This window comes from Coturnix japonica, chromosome 3 (assembly GCF_001577835.2).
Source record: "Coturnix japonica isolate 7356 chromosome 3, Coturnix japonica 2.1, whole genome shotgun sequence".
Lineage (NCBI taxonomy): Eukaryota > Metazoa > Chordata > Aves > Galliformes > Phasianidae > Coturnix > Coturnix japonica.
The window spans coordinates 22689522-22702097 of record NC_029518.1 but is presented as its reverse complement, the minus strand read 5'-3'; the positions used below and the strand labels follow the sequence as shown (position 1 = coordinate 22702097).

At 39.6% G+C, this 12576-nt stretch overlaps 1 protein-coding gene across 11 annotated transcripts in view; it reads right to left on the bottom strand.

The window, feature by feature from the left end:
* Nucleotides 1-2838: 2838 nt before the first annotated feature.
* PPM1B (protein phosphatase, Mg2+/Mn2+ dependent 1B) overlaps nt 2839-12576 on the bottom strand; it is a 60206-nt gene continuing 50468 nt past the window's right edge. For 9 of the 11 annotated variants that reach the window (XM_015857436.2, XM_015857429.2, XM_015857432.2 and 6 more), the window contains one exon: nt 10847-11960. In XM_015857436.2, the coding sequence (XP_015712922.1) occupies nt 11655-11960 (306 nt within the window). In that variant the 3' untranslated portion in view covers nt 10847-11654. Of the gene's footprint in view, nt 4545-8851; nt 10074-10846; nt 11961-12576 lie in introns of those variants that run through there. The other 2 variants (XM_015857428.2, XM_015857438.2) reach the window with 2 other exon arrangements.

Genomic DNA, 12576 nt, shown 5'->3' with positions numbered 1-12576 from the left:
AAGACTGACAGAGAACAAGGCGTGGGCAGCTCCAACAGCACAAATTCAATAGGAAGTAAAAATCCAAAGCTTGATGAGCTTGGTTTCTCACAGCCCAGGGTGAGCACCTCAGCAGCAACAGCACCCATAAGGCACACACACTTCAAAAAGCAGCACCTTACAAGTTGCTGCACCCAAGAGCTCTGCCAGGCCAGGCATGACCAGCTCTGCACAGGCACAAGTAGCTCCCTCGTACACTACAACATAGCCACATAACTGAGAATCTCTGAATCACTAAGGTTGGTAAAGGCATCTAAAATCTCCCATCATCAATACTTCCCCACCAAATCACGTCCCCTACTATCACACCTACAGGTATCTTGAACACCTCCAGGGTCAGTGGCTCCACCCCCTCCCTGGGCAGCCGGTGCCAGTCCTGACCACTCTTTTAGATAAGTTTTTCCTCATATCCGATCTCAACCTCCCCTGGAGCAACTTGAGGACATTCCCTCTCGACCTCTTGCCTTACCACACACGGAGCTGCAGGCTGAATCATGTTCACGTAGTGTTGCCTTGGACACCATTTCATTTTCAATTTACCAGCATCTAATGCTAATCAAAGGAACTCAACCCTTGCTGCTTGTTCCCACCTTGTTTTGCCCCTGCCTTGTGCCAGGTAAGCTATCAGGTAGCTGAGGAACAAACCGCAGTGCAGAATGGATTTAGCACAATGCAAAAACCTTTTTGCTCATTAAAGAGATCTATTCCTAAGCTGCTCAGTCACCACAGGATTGCATGGGTGCTCCTCCCAGCTCAGTGCAGTGGGACAGGGATGGCAATGGACACGGCCCAGCACTTGGCCAAGCAGTTTCTCAGTCAACTCACACATGTGATGTCTCACATTCATTTCAGCATGTTTCTGTCTACCCCTGTAGAACAAATCCTCTTGTTTCCATTCTGTGGAGCAGAAAGCCGGACATATGGCAGTTAAGTCTCAAATCAACAGATCTGTGTGCATGCTTCAACAACCAAACAAAGGAAATCAGGTTCTCTTAATGACTTACCTGAAGTTGTAGATCAGATATCCTCAGTTCAACGAAGCGGTGCACTACCACCCAAAGCATGGCTAAAAATTCAAAGTTTCTCAGCCCTCTCTCCCTCAAAGCCAGTAAAAAATGCAATGTTGATAATTGCCTGCACAATCTAAAGATACAGGGTGGCTACCTTCAGCATGCACACTTCTCACAGCTGATAAAGGCCAACTTACCAAGTTGGAAGTAGTTGGAAGCCATCGCTGCATTCTGACTTGCAGTTTTTCTTCCCTTAATTCAAATGCTTTTCAGGTGCACAACTGCAAATGTCCATTCACTCCACAAACAACTCATAAACTCTTTCTTCAAAATAGCATCTGTTGTCCTAATGCAATTCCTAAATCATACTAAACGTTTCCTAATACCGTAAGTAGGACAGATTGTGTCTTAATTGCCAAGTGTGTCCTGAAAACAGGAGGATTACTCTGCTGGAGCAGATGAAACCATGCACAAGCTGTATGCTGTCTATGGATGGAACCTGTGTGGGCTACTTCAACCTCCCCAAGGCTGCTGGGCACATAAAAAACACACCAGGGAGAGTATTTTAAGATTCATGGAGAAGATAAACTGTGCTGGAAATGAGTAGGTCCCTTGGGGAACATCTCGGCTCTCTCCATAGCTTTGTTCTTGCAGCCAACCAGTTGGCATAGGCAGCTGTACTGCTTCTTAGCACAACAACTGCTATCTATTAGTCATGTATATAACCACACGGGTGTTTAGATGCCTATTTTTTCCCCCCTCTTCACTTTGATGAGTTGCTCATCATAAAACTATCTGATAAAGGGAAAGTGTCAACTTCATCTTGATAAAGGGAAAGTGTCAAATTCATCTTGAGAGAGAGATCACCAGCTATTTTCATTAAGGTTTAACTTCTTAAAACATGCTTTATGTGTCCTGCATTATACTTCTGGCTCGCCCTCAAGCAGTTCTGAAAGCAGTTCCTCTCTGAGCGATTTCAGAGTTAAGCAGAAGCAAACAGCCTATGCAACTATGCTCACAGAACCCAATGGAAAGCATTAAAGAGTACAGAAAACACTTCATACTCTGTTTACCTCAGCGTTAGATAGGGAAACAAAACCAACCCGCATGTGGGCAGTAATAGCTGCTATCTCCACACAGATTGCCATGGTTATTTCTATAAGATGGAGGGGTTAATTTCCACAAGTATTTCTTATATGTAATTATCTTGATGCATGGGCTGACTGAGGAGTCTGCAGTTTGATGCTGTACAAATGCCAAGTAGCTCGCTGGTTACTCAATACCATACATATTGATCGTACAAAGAGGTGATTAAGAACCCTAATGCACTAAGTGTAGGAAGATATTTATTTTTAAAGAGTTCTCCTGCTTAATGCTTTTTCATTAAACGTTTTGTCACCTCTAAAACTGGTCTGACATAATGCACTTTGCTTCTAAATATAGCCTTATTATTTACAGAACGCAGCCCAGCCTCACACCCATGCAAAAAGGCAAACACTACAGCCCACGTTTCCTCAGCGGCTCCCACAAGACCAATGAATCATCTGACCTTTAAAGCCGGCTCACATCCGGCATTAGGAATATCTTCCCTTGACAAAGAGAGCAGACAGTAGGAATGAGACGCTCCCCACAAACCAATCTCTGATGCAGCATCCTGCACCCAGGGTTTCCCTGGCCACACGTGAGCCTTCTGCCATCACTGTGCAGTCAGCAGCCCTGGAGAGCAGCACAAGCTAATTGCACAGGACATCATGCCGTGGCTTGGTGGTCTGTCTTCTTTCTTTCTTTCTTTTTTTTTTTTTTTTTTTTTAATGCTCTTAGTCTACTAATGGACTACGTGATTAAAGGTTAATGGCATTAGAATTGTTGTAATTACCTTCAGCCTGGCTCACACGATGTTGTTGAAGGAGCTTTATGGGAGGGAGGCACCTGACCCCTGTCCTATGGGTGATCAGCATGGCTGCCTTCTCCCACTACTTCTAATAAGAACTATTACCCTCAAATCCTGGCTCATGGCACTGCAGCATGCACAGCCAACTCCTTTTGCACACACCCTCCCAAGGGTCAAGCTACTGTCATACACCCATAGAAATTTTATTTTAAGGTGAACTTGTTTGATGCCTCTCCAACTCTTGGCAACTCACCCACTTCTGCATTCTTCACAACCTACACTGCCACCACATTTCCCTGCCACATCTGTTCTAGTGGATGTCAACTTCCAAGGAGTTCCTGTTCACCCCATAGTGCTGGCCCTGAGCAACCTCAGCTGTCCTCACACAACACGGGCCGTGCTGCTTCTTACAGCACTGCCACTACCCCACATGAAGGTGATGTGATAGAACAGAAGAGATAGAACAGAAAACTTCAACTCTAAGAGGGTTGATTTAGGTTGGATATAAGGACAAAGTTTTTCACAGTCTTTGGCACAGGAACAGGTTGCCCAGAGATGTGATTGATGCCCTGTCCCTGGAGACTTCAAGGCTGAATCAGGTCCTGGGCAACCCGATCCAACTGCAGGTGCCCCTGATCACTGCAGGGGAGTTGGACTAGATGACCTTTAAAAGTCATCAAACTCCAGGGATTCTATGATTAGAAGTTTTATCTACTAGAGATGCTGAATTTACAAATCCTTCCTTCAGTCCCTTTGGTCAATATCTCATCTGATGTACTTCTCATTTCTTTTTAGTGTTAATGTGCAATGTTGTCCAGTTCAGGGAGCAGCACTTGAAATACGGTATTTATCCCTAAGAATTGCTGCAATTACACACTTGGATACATATTTTTCTCCCACAAAAAGTTGAGCAGGAAATTCAGTAAGCCTCATCTCTTCAGCAGCAGTATGGTAAGTGCTGAATGTTTTTAAGGTAAGGATGAGTAGATGAATCTAAAGTGTATTTCTCCAGCCTAAAATTTGTTACACAGCATTACGAGTAAGGTGCTCATGACCAGGAGACTGAAAATCTGTGGTACACACCACATTTCTCACCCAGTTCATACACTGCTTGCACTAGCAAAAAATTTCCTACCACCGCATCTTGCAAAGTAAAAGCAGATTTAGGAGCACTAGAAAAAGTATTTTGTTTTTATTTCATTATTGTTTTCGCATTCCCTGCCCCCTGAACTGAACCAATATAACCTCAAATGCACTGGAAAAATTTGCTTTCAATGCCCAGGCCAAAATCTTTACTGCACCATTAAATTTAGATGTGTTTATGAACTGAAGATGATGACTGGATAGGGGACAAAAATAAAGTCTCAGAGAGCGTTCTCCAGTTTCCCTAACAAGAACAAATCAAATCTTGTACATTTGCCCATGACAAAATGATTATCCACAGAACTAATTTTATGGGGATGGTGTTACAAAGTTTCCTTACACAACAAGGGGAAATATTTAATGCAATCGGGCTCTTGAACACACGCATGCATCTGCATCTGAGCTTCCAGCTTGTAAGGGCAGGACACTGCTGAAACTTCATGTTCACAGGTAAAGATGACCTGAAAACCAGAAAATGCTGCTGAAATGCAATTTCAGTCCAGAGAGGTATTTTCATTCTAGTAGCAGATTAAAAAACTAAACTAAAACAAACATAACAAACAACAAATAGAACTACACGAACAACTGAGTTTCTCAGTCAGAAGTGGATATTCTTGCAATGTATGACATTTCCAATGACTTCTGGGTGTCGTCTCTAAATTATGGCCACTAAACTCCTAACAGGGGTGTTTTACCTCATAAGAAGCACAACATTCTTTCTATGAATTTCTGTCTAATCACTGCCGCTGAAGCTCTGCAGCTCTTTCAAAGCAATAAAAGTAAACCCCATTTGGTCGTTTTCTTACTGAATTTGGCAAAGAAATTTTTATAAACAATACTTATTTTTGAAAGTCTCTCTCAACTACTCAACAGAATCCCAACATTGCCTGAAAAAATGCCACAAAAGTCAGCATTTACACTTACAGAAGAGCTGAACTTCCAAGAACTTGAGGAGGACATTTACAAATAGGACTGTTTCCAGCTTGGTAAAGCTCAAAAGCAGGCTCCTTTCAATCCCAAACATTACTACAACGTAGCCTCAGTTTCTCTATAACTCACCTTTTAATAACAGAAGTCTGAGAGAGCAGAAAATCAGTCCAACAGTCATTCCTCCAAACAGGACTTGCACAATAAGTGAGAAAAATACCACATCTCAAATAGACATAGAAAGCATGCAGAATGCATTCTCTTGCTACACTGTAGTTGTCTCCCTTTATTAGCAAGGACAACTTCTTTCTGTGAAAGATTACCAAACCAATGCAAAAGGGCTCTTCCTCTAGAAAACTATCTTCATGACTTGAGGATAAGGAAAAAGCAAGAATTCATCAGTGTGCAACAAAGTTCTCAGCAATACCAACTAGTCTTTAAGTCCAAGCACCCCTGCAAAGAAGAGCTTCACAGAAAAATAAGGTATCTGAGAGAACATCACCTTTCAGATGTAAAGAGTAAAGCCCAGCAGCACTGATGTAAAATGCAGCAGCACAAATGTAAATGAAGTCCATGAGGGACATGAGATGACCACATGCAAAGAACTGAACACAAAAGGGACTCGGTCACGCTACAGTGCAGAAGTTACTTATTTTTTGGTTGACGGCAAAGCATCCACAGGGTGGGGGGAATATAAGTTAGTATAAGCAAAGCAAAGCTAAATCAGACCCGTACAGCAACAGCCAAAATAAAAGCAGGACAAGATTAAGTTGTCAAATGGACAGAAGTGTTATAAAAGATGCTGAAAATCCCATGCACAGTTTCAGCTGCATGAGCTAGCTCCATACTTACGTGCACATACTGCAGCCGTTCAGTGACCTGCTTACTTCAGTGTGATCTTGCCTAATTGCATTCATCTCTGGGAGCACCCCATGCAGCTGTTCATTGCACCAGCTGCACTACCTTTCTCCAACTTAAACTTCCAATTTAGAGCTGAAAAGCAACATGTCTGCAGTAGACAATCCTTCTATCTAAAATTTGCTTTTATGCCAACAAAACTTGGATTTGTTGACAGATCAAGAAGCTGCTCAACAGTTTTTTTGTGCCAGAACCTCAGCATTGATTTGGGTTCTTTTTGCTTCAGCTTTTGCTTGTAATACTCAAGAAGCAAACTGCTACATTTACTCATAGCACATTCTTTTTAGAACCAAACAAAGTAAAAACTGGGAATATCTTCACTCAGTTCTTTCAGATTTCCTCCCCCCTTACCCCACCTTCGTGCAGAACCACCCAGCACCTGACCTGTTTCATGGCTTATGCTTACATTTGCCATGGAACAAATTAAATATACATATATATACACATACACACAGAGAGATTTCTATGTATTTGGGTAGAAAAGATCTATTAATATTCAATGACATTACAAAGCCTTACAGAAGTAAGGAAGGAGCCTTGTAAAGCTAGGTTCAGTTCTTAGCCTGTGATGTGTTCAAGAACTGACATCTATTTCAAATGTACACTCCATTTCTTTTTTACTCCATCTAAATAATGGCATCAGTTCACGTAGGCAGTAGAAAAAGCACGGATATTTTGGTTAAGTCCCACAATAGTTTGCACACAGGCTTAGAAAAAGCGTATGAAGATTCATTCGTTTGAGAGTTCAAACTTAATCTCTCATAAAAACCTGCCGAGGTCAAGATTACAACACTTGCATTCACATTCATTTCTTTATTCCCTGTCCCATTTAACAGGTTAATGATAATCAGTCAAATCTTTATTTTGCTTGAGATGATCAGACAGCAGATTTCAGAAGTGACACAGACTATTCTGTCCGTGGTACAGGAGTATTCACAGAAGTGAAGATTCAAGATGAATTTGACACGTCAGAAAAACCTGAGGTGGAAGTGACACTTCCTACTCTCGGCATTACACAAAGGCATGTTAGTTACCAGATGGCAATATAATTAGGAAAACATATTTTTAAACCAAATGTTAAAATTGACAAGTTATGGCATATAGTAAAACGCACGAACAAATTTGATCAAACACCTCAGATTCCTCATGCTAAGAACACACACGTCTAAAAGAATGCTATTGTTTTTCCTGCCCCCCTCCACCCCGGGCTGCTTAAATCTAAGCAGTGGAAACACCATTAGAATTAGAAACCTGGTGTACGCGCCAATATAAAGCGGTGCTTCTTCAAAGAGCAAACAGAAGTCTTGATTCACATTTCACTGAGCTGAATGAGCCGCGGCCCTTCTCTTTGGAAAAAAATGCCTATGTGCATGCTTCACTTTTACACAATAAATACTTATAGAGAGAACAAACCCTTTCATTTAGGGGAGGCAATACACATCAAGGCAAAGATACAACACATGTGAGCATTCACAGAACAGGAGCCTATGGAGTACAAGAACTCATACTTCATCAGAACGAGGTTTAAATTGCAGTTCAGCAGGACATCATGCGCAGTTTATGCTGTGAAAGCAGATCCAGCAAATCCACCCCAAGAACCACTCTGCAGACTCAAAAACCTACAGCTTGTTCCTAAAAGTGCCCATTTCACAGTAACACCAAGTGCTTGACACTTTATTTCTGCAGTGTCACCAATGGAGGACTCCGCTGGCACTTTTTTTCCTCCAGCTAAATGACTCCACTGTAAGTAAAAATAACTAAATAAACTAAGTAAAAAGTGGAATCAAAGTGAGGTATTTATATTACAATTCTGCTCCTATCTACGGCATCTTGCAAGCACAGTTTTCTAGATCTAGCCTCAGATCTTTACAGAACTTTAGCAAGAGAACCTCCTGAATGGTCAGCCTGAATCCAGACTTTTAGACTTTAAACAAATGTTCTCCAGTGGGCAAAATAAGAATCATCTCAGCTGAACTTGGGAAGAATTTACTGCAGGAACTTTACATACCGTTCATAGTGTTCTGTCACCCACAGAGAAGCCTACTTAGAGACTCTTGGCTTCCTGCAGCACAGAACCACATTCCCTGTATAACACATCCATCACCAGGCCGTACCAGAAAAGAAACCTCGTAAACCCTACCCTCTTTTATAAAGAACACTTGCACTTTCTTGATGAATCCTCCTCAAGAAAATATAAAGCATATCACACTGTTTTAGCAATCCTTTATTGAAGATAACAAGTTGGTTATGTTCACTGTATTGTATGAAACATCACAATATCATACTGGGAAAGTACTATCAGTACAGGGTTGGACCAGAGCGGATAGTCTGAACAATAAACCATTTTGCATTCTTCCCTATCTTTTAACAACCCCCCCACCCCACCCCCCCAAAAAAAACAAACAGTAAAGGGACAAATACCTGTTAACATCGTCATTTAGAACACTTTTAACTTACAAAGCTAAAATCTAATGAATAAATAAAATATATTGTGGCAATAATCTTCTCTAGACCCCCTCCTCCCCCACCCCCCACCCCCCAAAAAAAAAAAAAAAAAAAAAGAGTTAAAAAAAAAAAAAAAAAAAAATAAATCAGGTACACAGTGAATCAAAATGATGGGGAAAGCTGGCCTTCGGCACTGCTATGAAAGAGCATGTGGTTTGTACAGACTCACCATGGGGATAAAGTTACAGAAAAATACCATGAATTCCATTTCACACAAAACCAGTTGATGACTGTCATTAGCTTAAAACTACACACAAGGGCAATTTACATCCTCGCTGAAACACAGTTTAAACAAATAGGAAAATGTTTACAAGGCATCCACAGCATTTAAATCATGTACAGATGGATACATTCATTGTTTCCCCTCCCCGATAGCTTTTACTTTAGATAAATACTTTACTCTTCCCCGTTTTCAGCATTTACTGGACTCATTACATGCACAACTCAAAGAAGTCAGAAGAAAAAGTCAAGGTTATTGCAAAAATAGAATTAAACTAAGAATCTTCAAGTACCTTACATGACAGCCACTCTGTACCATGCCCATTGCTTATAAAATGAAAGGTCATTGAACCCATGAAAATATCTCTAATATTTTCTTAATTTAAAATAGATAATTTTAAGTGTATTTATAGTAATCTCAAAGTGATAATTTGAACTTTGAAAATAACGCAAACAATTAAAAATTATACCCATATTACACAAGACTTCTGTCTGTATCTTAAGCTGAAAAAAAAAATAAAATCAAAAACCTATAGAAAACCACATATAGAACAAAAAAAAAATCACAATTTACATTATAATAAAGGCAAATTTTCAGCTTTTTTTTTTTTTTCTTTTTTAAAAACCTGCAGCTGTGAGAGATGTCAAAACAAGTCACTACTAACTAGAAACTCATCAGTTTGGTTTTAAAAGGCTTTCTCTAGCAAGAGTGTAAGGGTGTGTTGTACACATGCGTAAAATCCGTACTGTTTTTAGATGCCTAGAATCTTTGTATATTATTGCCAAATACACTTATCTCCAAGCAAGCAGTAGGCAACATATCACAATTTGGACACCGCAGGGAAACCTAACGGTCTGGTAATACAGGTAAAACTGGAAAATTAAAAATAATAGTAATAATAATACACATCTGATAGCATATTGCCCAATTGAAATTACTTCCAAGCCACAGAGCTGCAAAGCCTTCCAACTCGGTAAAGTGAAATAAGGAACGTCTCACAGAATTACTTGTACTCTCTCATGCTCGTATGCTGTAATTTCATTTAACCACAGTGTATCTTCAGAGTACAACTACAATCCCACGCAACTCAGGTACACACACTGATCTGCTGAGAGCATCACTCCTTCCTTCCTTTTTAGGGCCAAAGTTCATTACAGATGTAATCAGTATGCCTGAGGCTGGTAAAAATACTGTAGTACAGGCAATGCTAAGAGTGGCAATATCAGAAAACACAAACATGAACGAATGATGGAAAATTCTAATATCTTTCTGCCCATTTCACAAAATGTTGGAAATCCACCAGAAATTTTCCCTTGTATTGAAGAAAACAGATTTAAAAGTTTTTTTTTCCCCCTTTCAGAATCAAAAGCATTTTAGTAGATTTGTAAGGCTACCACGGATCTTCTAGATCTCCAGCACCCTACAGGAAGAGAAGAGGAGAAATATTACTTCTTACCAAAACAAACAAGAACATTTTGTTGCACTTTGGATTTAAGTGGCACAGTTAATTAGAACACAGTAGCATCAAAAGACATTTCCCTTTTTTCCTACCTGCCAACTTCCACACAGAGACATGTTCTACCCTTCAACTACATGAGAAAATTCACTTTTATGACATGAACCCAGTAAAACTATTGTAATATAAAGACTTAAATGTTACCACATACCACATCACAGCTATCAATACACAACACTGCAATCACGAAATACAAAAACAAACAACAATAAAATAGAAAAAAAATCTACAGAGTACTAAAACTTAACTCTTAAGATATCCCTGGTTCATCAGATATTCCCTCAGGCTGTTTCATTAAGACAGTGAAATCTGTACCCATGTCGAACAATGATGTTTTTATGCAACTGTCATGTTACAGACTGACTACTGACACAGTGATTCCAGATTTAACTTGTTAGCAGATTAGTTACCACCACTGTAAACTCCCACTGTCATTCATGACCTACCGAAATGCATGTGTCATAACCGAAATACGAGTAAAAGATTTGGTAGAAGGCAAACCTAAGTAGAACAACTTGTTTATTCATTTATATTACAGATGTTTTAACTTGAAATTGAGAAATGCTGCCCAAATAGAGGATTAATGATGAGTGTGTCAAACTCAAAATGACTGAAATATTTGTAGAAACCAATCAACATCACGGTGAGTATAAATGAGAAGCTATGTGAAGTTTCAATAGCGGAAAGACAACATTTCAAAGGCAGTTTATTACTTGCTTAAAAGAGTCAATATGCATACAGGTATTATTCCACAGCATATTCTTTATTTTCACTTCAACACAAACTCTTAGAACTTGAAACTATGTACTAATTCTAAGTACATTTTCATTTCTGCTTATACGTTAAGCTACAACCTGGAAAATAAGAATACAGTCATCTAGAAAATAAGTATTCATGAACAGTCGATACAATCTAAAATGAAAAAAAACATACACATTTCAGGAAGAAAAAGTGACAAACTAAGACATCATAGCTTCTGTAATGTAGTTGTAATATAAACTATACACAGTTCAAATACAAACATGCAGTTATGATGCTGGGGAAAAGGATGGAAGTATTCATCAAATCCAAACCGTGTGCACAAAAGATACCATTCAGATGGGAATTATTTTACAATGAGCAAACATACCATCAAGTTGTTCTCTGAGAACATACTTAAATGCTTTTTTTTTTTTTTTAATCTTTTTTTAATTTATTTTTGCATTAGCAAATTAGGTTCCTATCATTGGGGTCACAGGATTTAAAAGCAAAATCTCACGTGGAACTTAACTGGCTGCCATAGAACATAAAACGCAACTACTGTAATATACAATAGTTTTCCAACTTCTAAGGGAAAAAAGTATGTTTACGTCAACAATCTGTACAAATAACTGAAACTGAAAACAAACAGACTTCTACGATAGATGTGACAAATGTTGAGATATAAACAAAAGAAAATATGCCAAGTGAAGAGAAGCATCAAATTCGCTATGAAAAGCGAAGACATCACGTCTGCTTATTGCTCATCTCATTCATCCCTGAATCTTCACTCGAGCTCTGCGTTTCAGCAAGGCGACTCCCAGATTCTGAGGGGCTGTGTGGCACAGGGTCACTGGGTCCAGCATCATTATCTGAAGCAGAAGCTGCAGCTGATTCAGCAGTGCACTCTTCTCCCTGCATCTTAGCTAGCCTGTAACTAGTCAGCATCTCTTCCAGAAGGTGGCGGTAGTTCCCCCTATGATTTATTCTCATTTGCCTGAGTGCTTCCACCAATTTTCCCTGCGTTCCACTTTCCTCGGCTTCGCCAGGGTCCTTTTTTTAAGATCCAAGACCCCAAAAAAACCAGTAGTTAAACTAGGATATTTTAGAAACACATTTTTAAAAAGACAACTTTTCTGACTCAAAAAAACATCAGTTCTGTTCTAATGCAAGTACAAAAAAAAACAAAAAACAAAAAAACACCTTAAAATCAACATCAGAGAACACGTTCATTTTACACAACCATTAAAAAATGAAACCTATTAGAACAGCATTGTCAATCATTTCAATTTACTTTGAGCTGGACAGCGTCAAATGCTACCTCCGCCCAATAAACTCCATCTTTATTCAGACTGTCTCCCAGGGGACACAGTTGATGTTCTCCACAACTGTGATCGGCTGTCAGACTGTACAAAATGTGAATATTAAAGCTTCTTTAGCCAACAGGTCAGTATCTTTAACTGCGTATTTCTCACAGCCAGTGGTAAAGCAGTTCTGTGAAAAACATACTAAAAAGAATAGGCAAGTCCTTACTGCAAACAGTTTAACTGCAGCATCACCTCAAAATAAACACTCCCAAGTGTACTTGAAAACAATCCTATGTTAAAAACTGGTTGTTGTGTGCCTGATGCTGCCAAGAAAACAAAAGCCATCAGCTACTTATAGCACC